General features: G+C 44.9%; 3 protein-coding genes across 4 annotated transcripts; all 3 read right to left on the reverse strand.

Moving 5' to 3' along the window:
* Positions 1 to 2,668: 2,668 nt before the first annotated feature.
* On the reverse strand, positions 2,669 to 5,655 carry si:ch73-330k17.3 (IGFBP domain-containing protein). Its single transcript, XM_031564704.2, has 4 exons — positions 4,375 to 5,655; positions 3,815 to 3,893; positions 3,218 to 3,416; positions 2,669 to 2,953 (listed from the first exon to the last, which is right to left on the reverse strand). Exons 1-4 carry the CDS (start codon positions 4,748 to 4,750, stop codon positions 2,894 to 2,896), a joined length of 714 nt encoding a protein of 237 aa, XP_031420564.1. The 5' UTR covers positions 4,751 to 5,655; the 3' UTR covers positions 2,669 to 2,893.
* An 86-nt stretch (positions 5,656 to 5,741) lies between these two features.
* Positions 5,742 to 9,412, reverse strand: eif3ja (eukaryotic translation initiation factor 3, subunit Ja). Of its 2 annotated transcripts, none has more exons than XM_031564703.2 (8): positions 9,298 to 9,412; positions 9,056 to 9,144; positions 8,339 to 8,393; positions 8,169 to 8,260; positions 7,941 to 8,082; positions 7,622 to 7,786; positions 7,183 to 7,256; positions 5,742 to 6,920 (listed from the first exon to the last, which is right to left on the reverse strand). In XM_031564703.2, the coding sequence occupies exons 1-8, from the start codon at positions 9,386 to 9,388 to the stop codon at positions 6,792 to 6,794; spliced, it is 837 nt and encodes a 278-aa protein (XP_031420563.1). In that variant the 5' UTR covers positions 9,389 to 9,412; the 3' UTR covers positions 5,742 to 6,791. The 2 variants fall into 2 exon arrangements, with proteins under 2 accessions (XP_031420563.1, XP_012674175.1); XM_012818721.3 differs by having other exon boundaries at positions 5,742 to 6,923.
* Positions 9,413 to 11,034: 1,622 nt separating this feature from the next.
* Positions 11,035 to 18,593, reverse strand: ctdspl2a (CTD (carboxy-terminal domain, RNA polymerase II, polypeptide A) small phosphatase like 2a). Its single transcript, XM_012818755.3, has 13 exons — positions 18,373 to 18,593; positions 16,805 to 17,025; positions 16,417 to 16,546; positions 15,950 to 16,099; positions 15,585 to 15,845; positions 15,117 to 15,207; positions 14,911 to 15,022; positions 14,715 to 14,801; positions 14,186 to 14,248; positions 14,003 to 14,082; positions 13,511 to 13,637; positions 13,219 to 13,314; positions 11,035 to 12,923 (listed from the first exon to the last, which is right to left on the reverse strand). The coding sequence occupies exons 2-13, from the start codon at positions 17,000 to 17,002 to the stop codon at positions 12,858 to 12,860; spliced, it is 1,461 nt and encodes a 486-aa protein (XP_012674209.1). The 5' UTR covers positions 17,003 to 17,025; positions 18,373 to 18,593; the 3' UTR covers positions 11,035 to 12,857.
* Positions 18,594 to 18,861: the final 268 nt, after the last annotated feature.

An 18,861-nucleotide genomic window follows, 5' to 3' on the forward strand; every position in this document is an offset into this window, starting at 1 on the left:
TGCCATGACTAGCAAAAAAATATATATAGAGAGAGAGAGAGAGAGATGTTTATTAACTCGCCAACATCGCTCGAGTGAAGATGAGAACAATTATTCAGGGAAAGGATAGAAAAGGAGAAGGCAGGTGAAAGAAGTGTCTGTGGATGACAGATGACAGGTAGGTTTTAAAGTAGGCTAATATCGTTATTTTAGTGAAAATCCCATGGTAAGCCTGAAGTCCATAAGACTAGCTAGAACAGTTAGGTTTACACTGGAATGGGTCTTGTTTGCTAAATTAAAACTTTGGTCGAACCCCAGTGTTTTACCAGAACGTATACAGACGACAAAAAGAAGCGGCGAACGTCTTATTTTTCGTTTGCTTTTCCTCGTTACGAAATGTTATGAAATGTATTCTATGAAATGTTTCTCGGCAAGTTCAGCATTGACTTGGTAGAACCACCTTGCCTGAAACTCGAATGAACCAGAAACGCCGTCGTGGTGAGTGGAATAGGGTATCGTTGTGTTACAGTTGTTAAAGTGGCATGTGTTTGTAAAGTCTGCTTCTTTAACAACCGAAGGCGGAGTTTAATCATAAGGTCGCTGGCTAGATAACTGGATGCAGGGCTGTCATAATGACAATTTCTCTCCTTTTCGAGGTCTCTTCGTAACACAGGACGTAAACAAATTAAGTGATGTGTAGGTAACCGGCAATGCTAAGCGAAACGGATGGCCAGCTACAGTATGAAAAGTGAGGGGTGTTGTCAGGCTCTCCAAGTTCGAATGTCAAAACATCTCGTTGACAGCTCAGTCAGAAAAAGATCGCACGACGTTTATCATTTTAACAAACTGCCATTGATGAATATGATTCAGGCATGAGGATGGAGAGGGCAGGGAGACAATAACAGATTACGAGCGCATGTAGGTGGAGGCTACATAATACAGTTGTAAAAGGTTAACTCAATTCATTTAAAACTAATTTGAATTAATTAAATTGTGAAGTTATTAAATAATCGTTAGTTAATGGTTTCAGTCAGTGGTGAAAACAATAGACTAGGAAAGGAAAAACAACAGAGCTAAATATTTGTAAATTCTGTCCTGTCAGAGCTTGTGTGTAAGAACTGATGCCCCTGACCTCATGTTCCCTTTCTATCAGTTTGAGCACCTAGAATCGCATTGCTTTTAAGTATGTTAATAATTCACACTACAGTATAGGCTACTACTTAGAGGCTACTTAATTTTTTTGTTTTGTTCTGCAGATTAAAACATTATGTCGTCCGCCGAGACCAATGAAAACAATGTTGTACTGTTTTGGTGATTGCGTTCCCAGTTCTGTTGCATGGTTTGTAGCGTTACGTATTCAAAACTAGTTGTGGGCTTTGCAACACAATGACCTCCTAGAGGTGTCCTGATATCTTCTGCACTTATCGATCAAAAACAACAGCGGCGATAGAGGCGACCGATAGATACAGATAACAGACGCGGCATCCTTTGATCCTGATACTACGTTTGTGAGCGGTAGAGGCACTAGCTGCCGGTTGTAGGCTATATGGCATTGTTTATATGGCTGCAGGGTTGAGTTACCATTCATGACCATGTGCAGATGGGTCGCTGCTGCGTACGCAAGGATAGCACAATAACTTATTATTTACATGCTTTGTATTTGTATATATTTTGTCTTTAACAGCACTGATTGAGAGCATCAGATGATGGGTGTGCATATGTATCTACGCTACGCTTTCATAGCCCCTGTGCACTGTCTGTGCCAGAAGGGAACACTCGTTTTGTCGCTAGATTATATTGAAATGGCTAACGCTGACCAGTAGACCAGTTGTCAGGACCAAGAAAAACTTCTTTCCGTGCCAAACAGACAAAATGACCTAATTTAAACCCATAAATCAATAAAGTAGTGTCTGATGGGAACAGTTTTATGAGAATTAGCCATCTCCTCTCTCACATCTTTGCATGAAGCACACATCAAAAGGTAAGTGAGCACACCAGTCCATTGTGAGTTATTACAGGTCCATAAAAGGTTATTCAGTAACCAGCCACCAGGAGTATGCAGTCATACCCCTCGGGTGGGCACAGTCATTATTCAGGTTGAATTGCCACATCCGAGAGCTAAGCAATTCAGTCGAACAATTCTGCCCCATTTGTGTTTGTTATAGCAGCGATGCTCTCTTTGTAGATGTATTTGAATGAAATGCGTGTGCTGTGATCTTGCAGTCATATTCAGAACCCTGAAGGCATAGTGAAGTTACATGTGCATGAAGGTTGTGTTATTCAACCTTTTAATCTACGTTTTAAAAATCAGTTTAGTCAGGTTGCAGACTAACTGCTGTGCTCCTATGATCGACTTCAATTCACTGACGCGTAACTTGCTTCTTATCTTATCAGCTCTTGCGAATTTACAGTTACTGGTGCTAATGCATCTCTTGAAAATAAATACTGGCCATTTCATGTTGGACTCTCACCGGAATAAGTGCTGGGTTTTATACATATTTATAGCCTATATATTCGGATTTAACGGTAACATTGTCAGAAATGGCAGTACTTTTCTGTCCACAAACAATTTTGTATGTTTAATTTTAACATACAGGTATGCAATTTCTATTAAACATGCATTTTTTTAAACTCCTTTCAGCATCACTTTAAGTGTGTAGCCATCATAATAATTTTACAATCAGACGAGTCAGAGTATTTGTGTTTTCTCCTTTTATTTTAGTAACACTTTGCATTAAATGACTCTGTACAGGTGTTTGGAATCACAATGTAGGCTTGCAAGATATACAAACAAATCACAAGACTGAAATCACACTTGTTTTTTTTTTTTACAATTTTACAATAGCTGCCATTTTAGTCCATGCTACATCGTTATTAAACTTGTCTTCCTGGGTTGCTTCTGGAGGAAGGTGGATTATTTGACGGTGTTCAGGCAGGGGGGGACCAAGCACACGAAATAGCCTTCAGAGTTGCTCTGTTGGTTTAAAAAAAGGGTAACCATCAACCAACATGTAAACATTCATAAGTGGAGGGGCTGCACAGCTCCTCCAGCTATTAGGACATTCTAATTGCGATTGTAATAACATATACTTGTATGTATGCATGTGTGAATGACCTGCTGAAACATGTTTCCCCATCAGTGGGGATGTGCAGATGTCCTGTAGGTTTCTACCTCAGTAGGTCTTACTGAAACATGTTTCACCATCAGTTGGGGGGGGGGGGGGGGGGCGGTGCTCACCTTTAGGTTTTGGTGGCAGGTGGGGGGGTGGTGCGTCTCGGCCAGGTGGCGCTGGATGCAGCGTCCGTGGTGCTGTAGGCAGGAGTCGTCGGTGGGGCCGCAGGACTGAGGGCAGCGCGGGGGCTGCAGGACCAGGCAGCTGGAGCAGGACGTGTGCTGACAGGAGCCTTGGCACTCCTGCTTCTCCAGGGACACGGACCTGCAGTGGGGGAGAGGGCAGGGGTAAAATGGGGTACAGGGGGGGAGGGTTACAGAGGTAAGATGGGGTACCGGAGGGAGGGAGGGAGGGGGAGAGGGTTACAGGGGTAAGATGGGGTAAGATGGGGTACAGAGGGAGGGGGGAGATGGGGTACAGGGGTAAGATGGGGTATAAAGCGTTACAGGGAGTTTTAAAAAGCAGCTAGTGAAAACATGTTGTTGATTTAATCCTAGGCAGATTATAATGTAATGGTGAAAGTGGACAGAGTCAGTATCTAGGTGTAGGAGGTGACCTCGGGTACATATGCAAGTTCATTTGATGGCTTATTTTCCTGAAGTATCACAGAATTAAGTCACTGTTTCTTCACACCTGAGAGTGTATTTGTGTTTTCTCCATACCTGGCAGAGCAGATCTCATGCGGGTTGGCCTGGCAGAACTCCCAAGTGCAATCCAGGCGGCAGGTATCCACATCCAGCACTGCAGACAACAGGGTGTTTTAATATTCTACCGAGTTACTGTTTGCACATTTTGTGGATAAGTATGCTTTCTCTAAAAGATATTTTGAGATGCAAGATCTTAGTAATGTTATATAGGCGACTTCCAGAATCCTTAACTATATTGATGCAATTTCTGTCGATAGGGCTTGTCGATTTCACCATGGTAAAGATAAGAGGTGTCATTATTACTTTGCTTATTTGAAAGCGTACAATGAGATCAAAGGAGTCCTTGACTGCTTTATCGCTTTTCACAGTTCATAAATGAGATTAACCCCTCTGATGTCAATTTTCAATCACCAGCAGAAAAATCATCAGATTATCTCCTCTCAAATTGAAGCACGATTAAAAAAAACAAACATTGCCTGTGATAAACGTAAATGTCCTGCATGCATAGATCTGCATAAATGCAAATACACGTTGTAGTTAAAATGACAGCGGTCATCCTGCCTGCCGTCTCATACCTGACTTGCAGGTCCCCTTGAGCGCTGCTTCTGGTTCCGTGCCCGTGGAGCCCTCGTGCACACACACCAGTCCCTCGTCACACCTGCCCAGGTAGTCCCAGCTGCCCCCGCAGCTCTCCCCCGCCAGCTTGGCACAGGTGGGGCAGCAGCCGCACACCCCCGTGGTGATGCCCCCCGTGCACGTGAGCTTGAGGGTGCGCTGGGGGGAGCAGTGGATCCGCTCGCAGGGAGGGCAGTGCAGAGCTTGTAGGATGGTCGAGGAGGAGGAAGAGGAGGAGGGTTGCGTACCCTTGGAGTCTGAAGCAGCCAGCACCCGCGTCGGGGGACCCCCCAGCAACCAGAGCGCCCAAAACACCCAGCACACAGAACCGTCCATCACACACAGTACAGTCCTGCAAAAATGCCTGCCCTGACCCGCAGCCACCTTTTATAGTGAAAGCCTCACAGACGTTTACAGCAACACACACACTCGCACACACATGTGCATACAGTATAGACACACACACACACACACCTCCACCCCCCTGACAGCCAATAGATGAGGGGGCATTACAGTAAGTTCGTAGAGTCAGAATGTGTTGTTAATTATCCCCAGGCCTTATCTTTACAATCTCCATGTTGTTTTCTTTTTGTCCTAAAACCATTTCATCCTTTTGAGCAATTTTAGATAAGTTCAATCAATGCAAAAAGACTGGACCCTTTGTGATCCAGGTCACGTGACCAATTTAGGGGGCAATTTAGCGCATGATCAAGATAGTGACCCACCACCAAGGACGAGGCCACGCCGCTGGCAGGTTATTCGCTAAGCCCAGGTGTGCCTCTCTCCGCCATGATGATCGTAATAAAAACGCAACGCGTCTGGCTTCAGTCACCGCAGCTCCTGACTGACACAGATCAGGTCTCCAAGGTCAAAATGGTGAAGGCAGGGGGAAGCAAGGGTCTTTACGGCAGCACCTCTCGGTTAACTGCCAGCAGCGCCCAAAAGTGTTTGGATTACCGCTTAGATTGGTGACCGTGCTGTCCAACCATGCTATTTTTTTTGTAACTAAAAACATAAAAAGTAAATGTAAAAACCAGGAAGCTTTTAAAACCCATAACGCGTTCGAACAGGAACACCTGGGACTTTCTCCTCTGCACCATCTACCATGACCGCCCACATAACCATGGCAACACCATGGCATTGTAGAGCAACATCTGATAAAACGAGGAGTTTAGAAAACACTGAAATATTTTTGAGTGGCAGCTGTGTGTTCCTGTTCCTCAGCCTAAAAAGGACTTGTTGCTATGCTATGCATTCCATGAGTTGAATGATATGGTGCCGTGTTGCTACTGATGAAGGTCAGCAGAGCTCACAGAAAACAGTTACAGGCATTTCAAGAGTACGTTTAATACATATTTTTAAGAGAACACTATAGTCGTTTGAGGTCCTGAATCCAATCCCATTTATTTTATCTTGTTAAAAAGCCAAATGCCTTCTCTTTTAGCAAAGCACTCTGGATCTGCTGGATGCATGGAGTGAATTAATACATTAATTAATAAATTAAGTTTCAGAGCAGCTAAAACTGATTGTTCCTGCAAAACAACAAAGTTAGCAGATGTTCCACCTCAAATCTCATCACAGTTTTGATAACTTTTCAGAATTTCACAAGAAAGTAACAAATTCAGCACTTCACTATGTGCAGTGAAATCACATATTGGAAAGCAAACACTGAATAGACAGAAAACTCCCGAGTGCACATATAAACCAGTTGTTTTTATCAACTGTATATGACTACATACGTGCTAATGTGAAAACCAAAGTCTAATTAGAATATCTAAAAAGCCAACAGTTATTGGCTTGTTTTCCCTACCAGACGAGCAGCTCAGTGACATTTAAAAGAACGACAAACTACAATCCATGAGGTAAGTCAGACACAACGCAACACAAATGTAGGTTTACTCGGGATCTACTTGCATAGTCTGTCAATTTCCCCTCCAAGTAGTAGCAGATGTCCGTCCGTCAGCGAGACCCATGACCCGGCTGGCAGTCTTCTTTGCTGTGGTTGGTGGTCACTGCAGGGATGTGATGCGTTAGCTTGCTACAGCGCTCCTCAGCATTCGCCATCCCTCCGACTGCTCAAGTCCACTCTCCTCCGTCCTTATGGGAACCATCCTGGGGAGCATCCAGAGGAAGAACCCCCCGGAGGCCCAGAGGGGGGTGGGGGGGGGGGACACCCAGCCAACCTCGGTCTAGAGCATGCAGCCTTCCCCTCACAGGACACATGGAGCGCAAAGCCTCGTGGGTGGAGAGATGTGTGGTTGGTTGGATGGTTGGTTGCTCTAGCGCAGCTCAAGCTAAGACTGATGGGCTGGGGCGCAGGTCATGTAGAGGTCATGGGTCAAAGGGCAGGGAAGGGTGAGGAGTCATGGAGCCTGGGTCACATGAAGTCTTCGTAGTCTTGTGTGTAACCGCCATCAAACTCGCCGTAATCATCCAGGTCGTCCTTCATCTTAGCCTTGAGACCGCCGGCTGGCACAATACCCTTCTTCTTCTTCTTGCCTTTGTTCTGCTATGAAAGCAAACAGTTTACGCGCAGAGTATAAACACTCAATCAACAAACTGACATTCATATTCATACAGAAATGGTAAAAGATCTGACAACTTAGCTTCAATGAAAAGCCTAACATCCATGTCTGACTGTTCTGATTCACCCTGGGCTTTTAAACAAGTTAAAGGAAACGCATCTGTCTCATCAGGACACATCACACAGACCGGGCGTCATCATCTACCGCAGGACACACCACACAGACCGGGCGTCATCAACACACCTTCTCCTGCTTCTGTTTCTCGCTGAGGAGCACAGTGAGAGAGGTGTTGATCTTCTTCAAGTCCTCCACCTCCACTGCACAAATACACAAACAAACAAGAAAGCACAAAAGCAGATCAACTCTTTTCCCCAAGTCAAAACACAGCAAGATCTCGGTTTCACTGAGGAACATCAGGCAGGAGTAGCCTAATATTTGTTTCACCACATTCTGGCTCATGTAAGTTGTAACAGAAACCAATATTTAGTATCTAAGAAATGATCAACACAGAGCTACCCACATGAGAGACGTACGTTCCTGAACAGAGACTCTAAAAAGCTGCAGAGATACCCACATGAGAGACACACGTTCCTGAACAGAGACTCTAGAAAGCTGCAGAGATACCCACATGAGAGACACACGTTCCTGAACAGAGACTCTAGAAAGCTGCAGAGATACCCACATGAGAGACACACGTTCCTGAACAGAGACTCTAGAAAGCTGCTGTAATGTATGGACTTCTCATAGGGCATGATCTTGTCTTTCAGCAGCTTCTCAAACTCTGTGAAATCATCTTTGGAGGAGGGGTTAATGGCATCGATGCCTGTTACATGGTTACTGACAACACCTGAGAGAAGAAGAAGAAGAAGAAGAACAGAACTGCCTTAAAGTCAAGTCAAACTTTGGCATTTGATGTAATACATCATCAGTGAGTAGGTAGGTAGGTAGGTAGGGAGAGAGTATACAGTCTCCGTCATCATCATCATCAGGGATGCTCTTACCAAATGTGTCATTAGCCAACTCCAAGTCTGAGTCCTCCTGAAGCTTCTTCAAGTGTATTTTTTCTGCGATCTCGTCCTCTGGCTTGTCCTCTGACTTGTCCTCTGACTTAACCTCTGAAGACTCGTCTGACTCCTCCTCTATCTGGGATTGAAAGAGACAGGGCAGCTAATAGAACCTGCATCAAGTAAAACAGCTGCATATACAGAAGGACAGTACTTCACACACACCCTTTTCTGAAGTTCCTCCTGTTTTTTTCTTTGCAAGTTCTCCTTCTCTTTAATTTTGTCATTGAGTTTCTTCTTCTCAGTAGATGGCGCCTCTGTAAAACAAAAGTAACCAGGGTTACTTAAAAAATATTAAAAACAAGATCTGTCTTCAGCTATTAACAAGTGCCTACCTGTTAGTTTCTCGGCAGACTTCTCTTCTTCCTCTTCCTCATCATCCCAATTATCCTAGAGGCCGACATCCAGATGTTTATAGACAAGTCAAACACTTTGTGTTAAACTGGCAACCAAGGCAGAGAATGCACCACACAAAACACAGGCTTCTATACAGCAGCTTGGCTGAAGAAAGCAGCAACTACCGACCACATGCCACCATGCAAACCTCACGGCACCTACAGTGGGCTTAATTATAGCCTCCTTTCTGACATAACGGTAACGTCAACAACCCTGGTTAGTCACCCTACACAATCATTAGGCTTTAAGGTTACCGAAAACTGAGAACATTTTGCATTTCCTTTTGCAAAACAATGTATAGACTAATTGATATGTTGTGTATACGGTGTATACTGATGCAATGTTGTGCATTTTAAAATGTGAAATCATTTGTCCTAGAGCATAGCTATGTGTGTAGCATCCATCCTGCAGGTTAGTGTAACCGAAAACCAATGTTGTCATCACCTTGGCGCAACTATACAGCTAGCAAGTAAAGTTAGCTTGGAATAACTAACCTTAGCCGAATGTGCTTAGCTAACGTGAGCCGATCAATTTAACGAGACTAATAGCTGGCTCGGTTCCTGGTAGGCGACATTTCGCCAAGGACTGCATGTTGTAACGTTGACACTAGCGTAAGTCTTAAATGTGAAGTTATATGACAAATTAACATTGAATACCTTAACATCCTCCTCTTCATCCTCCCCTTCCCATTTATCATGTACTGACACCTTTTTTATCGGCTCATCTGGATCAAAACTGTCAGCATCTAAGAAAACACAAGACGTCATCACCTGTCAAAAATGACTGCGAAGTTGTTTCATGATTATAATCATCGTTTGGTCACATCGTAAACATTTTTGATTCTGTACGAAAACACATCTTGTGACAGTCCCATAGTATTTCCACTGATATTTCTTACCCCAGGAATCCCCGTCCGCCATGTTGGATGTGTTGACAGCGACTTTTAAGTGTTGCCAGTAGAAACTAGCGGTCACAACAGATAATCTCATCTACCTCATTTCCGCCGTTAAACTATACATTGTATCAAGACAACACAAACATTGTATCATTACTCTGACTCCAGACATTCGCTTGTGATGGGCCCATTGATATTCATAAAATTTTGTTCAGCAAGTTTGATTTTAGACCTAAATTTAGATTAAGAGCATGGAATAGAATAAAGAAACTGATTTCACACAGGGTTTGCAATGTCCAATGTCAGATAGACATAATTTCATTTAGACTTTCAACAGCCTTTTGGACTACTCAGTGGTCCAGCATGTAGAATACCCACAGAATGCTCTGCATATAAATGCCTGCTGGGTTTACAAAATGTGTTATTCCATTTGTAATTCTGATTGCTCTGATCTTTCTACTTATTGAAAGCCTTCTGCACATTATTTCTGGATGTCGATGGCTACACCAACAAGGGGGACGCTTTACAGCTGTCAAAAAAATTGCAGTGACTGTGGCCCCCTAGGGGCTTCATACAGACTTAAAATATCTATGCGCACATCTCATCCTAATGCGATCAGACCAGCCTCATGACAACAAGGCTATTTTTCATTCCGGACGTAGGGGAAACGTGCCTGTGCCAACTGAAAACTTTCACCAGATTTACCTGACGTCATAGATTATTTATATTATATACAGCAGGGCTTTTCCCCCCCCGTAAGTATGTACCTTGATGCTGGATTCACGTCAGAGGTGAATGCATTCACACAGCTACTCCTCAGCGGTAATCACTGAGGTAAGATGGACTAACGTTACCCCGCACTGGACGCAAACTGATCCAGAAAAATAAACCAACACATTGTAACCCCCCCCCCCCCCCCCGGCAAGAATTCAGCATATCACAGAAACATTTCCAATTTAATTTTAATAAATGTTTCTTGATCAAGGTATATAAAATTAGACTGTTGACTGGCTGCACCTTCTTAATGCAGTCATGTAATTTGTTAATTACATTGTATTTTGTACTAGAGCATAGTTTGTATATCTGTTTCTTGAACACTACTGCAAACCCTGATAAGTTAACGTGTCTTAAAATAATTTCATATTGTGCTCAAAACTTCAATGTTAAACACTGGCATCCTTTTAAAACAACAGTGACTTGACTGCAGACATGTTTTCCTTGACCCACAGCATCTAGTTTTTTGTATCGTTCCTAAAAGGGCAGGTTTCCACCAGCATGGTTCATGGCGCACATGGCCATACTGTTTCCTGTGATCCCTGAACAAATTGGAAACTCATAAGCTAAAAAATGAATGTAGTACTGAGGACACCTTCAATTTGTTAAGTATGTAATATCTGGTAGAGCGTGTGTTTGTATAATGTGGCATGGTATAGTTACGAGAGTAACCCTCTCCCCACACAGAAGAGCTCGTCCAGCTGTTCTCGATTGAGCGCCCGGAGCCCCCTGCTCTACACGTCTTACATCCGGCCGTGTCCAAGGTCCAACTGACCCAAGGCAGGGCGGTCATCCAGCTCTGCACCAATGAGATCCAGTAGCGCAGTTAGAGCAGAGGGGCTCCAGAGGCAAGATGGAGGACACGGATTTAATGCAGAAGCAGCAGCACACACCCCCCCCCTCCCCCGCACTGGTGCAGAGCCTGGTCTTACACTTCTGGGAAATAACTACAGACTCTCACAGCTGTGGAAGAGAAGCGGGTGTTCATGTTGGAATCATGAAAAAAAAATTAAAAAATCACCACGGATACAGGCCACCCACGGGCTACATTCAAGTTGAATGACATTTAAAGGAATATAAAAACACAGTAAAAACAGTCAAGGCCAAAACCCCCTTCCAAAGATGAGGATAGAAAAGTAAAAGATCATAAAAATTGACCAGAACACTGAATAAAAATGGGCACAGCCATTCAGGGCCACCTCACAATCAATCTGATCCTCCAAAGCACTTTTTTTTTTTTTTTTAAAGTCTAATTGCAACCCCTCTCTGCCCATTCTGTACTGTGCCGATCTCCAGACCTTTGACCCCGTCTCTGCGATTGTGTGCGGGAGCCCAGCAGAAGACAGAACCACGGCTCTCCACCCACCCAGCGCTGCCATCAGCTGGAGTAGCACCCCCATTAACTAGAGGCGCTCAGGAGGGGGTACTCCGACCCCCCTCACCCCTCTGGACCCACGTGCCAAACACGTTCCTCTAGGAGAGTTTGACTAAATTAAGCACTAAGAGAACAGCTAACGCCGGAGAGGGCAGCAAAGACTGGCTGACGAAATGTATGAAAGTGTGTGTGTGTGTGTGTCTTTTTAATGTCAATTATGGTATAAGCTGAAGAGACAAGGAGCTGACTTAGGGTAGGACACAAATCCCTTAGTCTGTAGGCAGAAGCTGGCTAACTAAACGATGTGTGTCCCTCGGTACACAGGCATGGAGGTTCTCTAAGTGAACGCCTGGCACTAGCAGGATGGACATGCAGAGGGACGGAGTGGAAGGGCCACGCCTGATGCAACGCTGGTGCTGCAGAACCATCACCTTTGGCCCCGCTCACAAACACGGCTTTCTTTTGTACACGGCCAAACCAACATTCCACTTCTCTCTCTTTTAGTAAAGACAGGCAAGACAGTTTTAACATAATAAAATAGGTCATTACAGATCAGCAAAGCTCAACATCTCTGAAGCAATGAAAAAGTCTGTATTCTTGTTGAAGGGGCAGATATTAAGCAATCACCATGGCTGAGTCACAAGCACAATAAAATCATGATTCTTTTTTTAAAAACCTTTCTGACAATCAGTTTTACTTGTAGGTTGTGTAGGCCTATGTATGATACACGAATTTCATTACTTTTTTAAAAAGTTTTTTTTTAAAGACAGACTAAAAGTTTTTTAAAACTTGAAAGCAAAGTAACAGTTCTGAATTACATCTATAAACAACCACCAGTAAAAACCTATGGAGTCAACGTGAAGTATGACGTTCTCAGCTTTGTTTTGTTTCACCTTAGAGGAATGCATGATGGTATAATGGGCAGAAGAGATTTGCAAAAATGCACAGGAGAAAATATATACATGTCATATATACATGTCACAGAATATGTAGAACTAGGTGTTTCCTATATGTATACTTGACTGGCCATTCCTGTTGAAGGAATCTGTGGCTGTTGAGAACGTAGAGTCCAAGCACCAAGACAGAGTGAAAAATCTCCGACATCCTGTCCATTCAGGCGAGGACTTCATTTCCCAGAAGTCCGAGCGTCCCAGGCGCTATATCCAAGTCAACCAAAGGGTTCCTGTTCCTCCCACTCGTATAAAAAGGTGTATACATGTATAGACATTGCTGTAAAACATGAGTCTCTTCCTCACATAAAAAGTTTGACCATAAGGCAAAGCCTTGAGTGTAAGTCCATCACTGATTCTTACAGATTCTTCAGAAGTTGATCGTTGGATACCTCCACCTCCTCCGCAGGACCTCCTCCAGGGGATGGGTGTGTGTGGTCCAGTGAGGCCCGCGGCGGCCCGGTTCAGTCACGAGGCAGCAGGTCGTGCAGACGGAACCGCTCCCGGATATGAGGTCGGACATCCTCATTCTGCCACACAGAGAGGATGGAGTGGATTAACATGAGACAAGTGCTTTCGTGGGGACTTCACCTTTAACCCTGATGTAGCTTGTACTATGCCACCTAACATATGGGAATATGCTAGTATCAATGCAATGGTTCTGTGTCCAGTGAACAACAGGGACCACATCAACCTCTTCTAATAGCATCTCACATAAAGACACACACGTGTACACACACGTACATACATACATACATACATACATACATACAGGTGTGTATACACGGACACAGACGCACGTGCGCATGCACACACATATCATACCATTTCTACAAGCTTTTCCAGGAATGGAACCAGCTTCAGAAGCTCGTTGTCATTCCGGTCCATAAACCAGCTCTCGATGGGAATTCCGTTGGACAGCTGTGCACACACACACACACACACACACACACACACACACACACACACACACACACACACACACACACACACACACACACACACACACACACACACACACACACACACACACAGAGAGAACAATTCCCAGTCAGACTGGCATCGCATGGTGTCACAGTTGAGGATGCGGGGCACGGAGTCTCCTAGTGTGACTCACCTGGTAGGCGAAGGCTTGTGGCGAGTTATCTATGATGACCGTCTTGGACAGGTCCCTCCCAAGGATGTTGAGGTCTTTAATGTAGTTTCCCTGGACACACACGCAGTGCTCCCGGAACAACCTATGCCTGCGGCCGGCCGGCGCACAGGAGAGGAGAGGGAGCTTGTGTCATTATGTGGACATGACCTTGGACAGCACAAGCAGTCGTATTGTTATGTTATTGTTATTAATATTATTTTCTTCAGGGTTAATTTTTCATCGCTGTAATTTTTCAATGATTTCTGTGTCAGACTCTGAAAATGGCAAGGGTGAGCGAGAAAGGGGGTGTGAACATGTATACTTGTTCAGTGTCAGTGATACAATAAGGAAACAAGAGAGGAGAGGGAGCTTGTGTCATTTTGTGGAAATGACCTTTGATTGACAGCACAAGCAGCCACTCTCATGTCAGTGATAAAATAAGGAAACGGTCTAGTATGAGTGCACTCCTTTTACCTGACCAGCTGTTTCTTGGAGTCAAGGATATTCAGCAACTTATCAGCGTACACCTTCTTCGACGCCGTGAAGAGGATGATCTGAGATAATCACACACACAATATTAATATTAACTGTACTGGGGGGGACATTTTTTGCTGGGTAGAATAGTAGTAGAACCAATAGTAGCCAAATAATTCTTACCTCATAAATCTGAGACATGCGCTCAAGAAATTCTCTGAAGAATGGCCTTAACCTCACATACACCTGAGGAACACATGACATTTAAAGCATGTAATGATGAAAAACCAGAGGCTCAATTCAACCATCCAACATATGATCCCATTGTGATCATTAGTGGGTAAATGCAATATACAAGCATTGTATATTGGGATTTAATTTTATTTATCTTATTTTTGATTTATGTTTGATATATATGTTAATGCATTTTTTTAGGTTGTATAGCCTTTTTCACTCTGGCAGGGGGACTGCCAATGGAAACTAGCCTTTTGGCTATAATTGGGTGCATTTACATCTTAATGTTCATGAATGTACACGGTCCCTCTTGATCAAATAAACAAATTGATTGATTGATTGATCTAGATCAACCCCAACTCAAGAGACTGGAGGTGGGAATCAATACAGGTGCAATCAGTTACTCTCTATCAACCTGCCAGCCTCTCCCGTGGCCGATGGTGAGCGTGACGCGAGGGTTTTAAAGTGTGTGCCACACCTGGTAGATGACATCCTGGAAGAGCACGGGAAAGGTGAGGGCTGCATCCTCTAGCTCGTTTAGGCTGCAGTGAACCAACGTCTCATCCTGCAGGAACACAACACAGGCTTCACAACAGAACACACACTTCAACCTAAGGACACAACACACACTTCATATGTGTGTGTGACAGTAGGGTGTGTGTGTGTGTCCGCACCAGGTCGAGGACGAGGGAGAACTCTGGCGTGCTGCGGGTCTTCAGCGGAAGGGCAGGCTTACGGGTCAGCTGCTCCTCGGTCAGCGGAGGCACGTGCTTGATGAAGAAATACCTGGACACAGAGGACGCACCTGTGAGTGTGTGCACCGAGATGGAGAAGGAGTATGTGGGTGTGTGTGTGTGTGTGTGTGTGTGTGTACACTCACGGGTCAAACACCTCCCAGTCCTCTTCATACGTTCCCTCGGGGGGAGGGGAGGGAGGGGCTGTAGGGTAGTTGCTGTCTGTTGACCCCACCACTGCACAGGCCGACACACACACACAAATTCATAAAAGCCCACAAAGTAACACGATATCAAGCAGCTTTTAGGTCATCAGTTGGTCAGTTTAGGTGCTGTGGCACTACTGGCACTTCATACAATTAAAAATAGTTTGTGATTAAAAACATATAGTGTTTTAATCAATAATTAGTTCACAATCTACAGTAAGGCCAAAATGGCATTTCTTATTCTGATGCGACATCAAAATAAAAACATCACAGACTATGAAGAAAACAAATCAGTCACAAGTCGATGAAATATTCATTTTAATTGACCAACTCACTAGCAATTTGTGTTTTAAACTGATATGTCAATTTGTGTCACCAGTGTACCTGTGTGTGTGTGTGTGTGTGTACCTGTAAGGGGGGGCATGTCAGCCTCAGTGACGATCTCACCCTCCTCCACGGTGGAGTCGGGCAAGGGCAGGGGCAGGGGCAGGGGCAGGACCGGCACCTGGGCAGTGGGGTAAAGGCAGACACCCCGACTCTCGCTGGCAGAGGTGGAGGTGGGGGTGGGTGTGGGGGTGCTGCTAGGGGTTTCCTCCAGGGGCTCTATTTCCAGCTTCACAATCTCCTCCGCCTCCATGGCCTGCCCGGCGGAGTCCGACCCCGCAGAGGCTGCAGGGGGGCACAGATGGACAGCGACACACACACAAGTTATATTAATCTTTGCACCACAGCGAGACCAGGCCGTGGTTTTTCCACTAGAGCTCGTGCCTCACCATTTTTGCTTGTCGGAGAGAAGAAGTTGAAGACGGGGGAGAAGATGGTGCCCAGGAGGGTGGTGCGCGGGGGGCTGCAGGGGATGTCATCCACCTGGACAGTCAGCTTTCCGTTGGGCTTTGCAGGCTTACCATCACGCGTCACTGTGTCTGTGGGGGGAAAACAGATGCACATCAGTCTGGCACCTTCAGTCAGCTGAGATCTGCGAACATGGCAGGCAGCTCACACTGGCGTGCTGTTCGCCTGTTCCAACCACAGGCCTGAGGCTTGGCTCTTCCTTTAGTAGTTGAACTGCATATGGAGGTTCTACATCAATGTGTGTCTAATAGTCAAGGACCGGATGTTTGTTCCATGTCTTGCAATTGTGTGTGAACACGTGAGAGTGGCAGGCGTGCGTGTGTGTGAACACACGAGTGTTGCAAGCGTGTGAACATGTGAGTTTCTGTGAGGCAGCAGGGTGGCTCACCTCCATTGGCAGGGTTTTTCCGGCGGGTTCTGGGGTCTGCTTTGCCGCCAGCGGTTGGAGTCGAGGTGATCAGATTGCTGTCCACATCGCTGTCCATCCGACTCCTCTTCGCCGGAGTGCACTGATCCACCTAACCAAGGGTTGCCAAGTTCAAAGTTTAAATAAAAAGTGAAACATTTAACTCGTTACTGCATTCCGCTGACCTTGTACCAGTACTCTGAACGATGACAACAATGTTGAATCTCATGAAGCACTTCTGGCTGCCATAGGACAGTCAAAATGAGACCGCAAACTGATCCTTTGTCCAGCCACTGCAGAGAACGCGTAACATGTGCACCATACGGTCCCTTCCGCATCACACGCACCACAGCATGTTCCGGTAACGTACCTTGACAGCATTTCCTCTGATGAATCGCTTGATGGTGGAGAATAGGCCGGTCTCATTTTTCTGCATCCTGGCTACGGCGGTGGCGGGGGCGATGCTGCGGTCGACCTCGGAGTGCTTTCTCTTGGCCTGGGAGCTGCGTGTAGGTGGGGGTGGGGGTGGGGTGGGCTGCTGAGACGCCTTGCGTACTCTCAGCCTCATCGTCCCAGTCGTCACATGAAAGACTAGCGGAGGAGTAGAGACACAGCTTACTTGCATGTCAGCAACCAGAGTATGGCATTACAGTGAGTCACACATTTTTTTATAAGCAATTACAGTAACCGAATTATATTTGATTAGATGTGAATTATATAAGTGTTCAGAAAAAGATAATCTTGTTTCAGGTTGTATTAGCACAACAATTTCCACTTACTACCAGATCAAAACAGAGATAGAACGCTCCAATGAACAGGTGAAAATCTTTCCACTCAAAATGACACATTTTTTTCACTTTCATATTTACTAACGCCTTCCCGCTTTTTTTTTTTTTTTTTTTTAAACTCCAATGTCGGTTCTCTTAAGGCGGCCCTCTAAAGGGCTAATAAAATCCCATTCAATATGTTTAGTCCAATACAACCCATGTTATGCCAGCAATTTAACGTATACTCTTACAGATTAAGATGTGTGTTTAAAAGAACACAGCAAGACAGTTCGCTACCAGAGTAGTCTAATTGCTTCTGTTAGTAGACATATCTAGAAGTGGGCGGGGTAAAGCATGGAACTTGGATTCGGCGAACGTCTAAACTCTTGGCCCCGGCAGGAGAAAGTAAATCTGGCCTGTTGATGCACCAGCGTTCTTACACGATGTTTCAACAACTAAACAACACCATGACGCTCTCAATACGCTGCTGAAGGCTGGCTTTGTTAGCTAGCATTATCACCCGCCTTGCCATACATGAAATTAACAAGGCAGGCTAACGTAAACGAACTGATAACTTACTGTTCGAGCTAGCTATAATCCAGTAACGTCAGTTAGCTACCAATGCTTGCTTGCTAAGGCTAAACATTGATCACTTAAATTAATTCGCAAATTACCAAGCCAATTGTGGCAGTGAAGCCTGGCTCCATTGTATTGTCCATGCACTCCTATATCGTAGAAATTCGGTTGCTTCTCTGACACATCCCATTTAGGATTAATTAGCTAGGTAGCTAGACCGAGTGACAATATTTACATGCTAATGTTGGTTAGCATTGGCATCGTTCATAGGCGGAGCTGGGAAATCGTCGCGTCGAACAATTTTCTCAGCTAGCAACACAGGCAACATTTTCTTACTAGATACAATATTCAGCAGTTTATTAAAATAATTTGTGCGTGTAAAATTAACTTACAAGTCTGCCACGCATCACTCTGTAGAAAAGACGCAAACATACTTGGACGCAGCAGCTAGCTACCTAGCCAAATACATGTTCTCATAGGACATACCTATGCTAGTATACGGGAGATTGTACACTACGACCGTGGCGTAGGGTTACGGCTATTTCTTTGGCAACATGATAGCATTGTAGCTTGCTACATTTCGCAACATACTTACGTTCCAGCGCTTACATGCCCGGAATGGGGTTAACTTGTAGCTGAAGTCGTCGTGCTTGAAGCCACAATGGTGGCGACCCTCTTCTGCTCGGCGTCAGCTTGGTTTACCGGGTTGTGAATTTCGACTCAAATCTACTGCTACACGACAGCTACTTGGGACGCCATTTCCCGCCTCCTCTCCAAGATTCCTGAAAAGAACCCGGATGGCTGAACCATCTGCGCAGGCGCAGTTTTGTGTAAACTAGCAAGAGTTGTTTACTTACTGGTCTTCGTTCATGTTCGGCACACATAGCGAAGAGCGTTAACTGCCCCACCATCAATTTAATGTCATCAAATGTACCCAATTCAAGCTTGCCTTGAACAAAAACAGTTTTGCAGCTATGCAGATGTAATCCACCCATAGTAAATGTAATGCTTGACCTCACAGCTGATATATTTGGGTAGTTACTAACCTCTGAAAGAGACCAACACACCTGTAGTTTTAGGCAAA

This window comes from Clupea harengus, chromosome 3 (genome assembly GCF_900700415.2).
Source record: "Clupea harengus chromosome 3, Ch_v2.0.2, whole genome shotgun sequence".
NCBI classification, from domain to species: Eukaryota; Metazoa; Chordata; class Actinopteri; order Clupeiformes; family Clupeidae; genus Clupea; species Clupea harengus.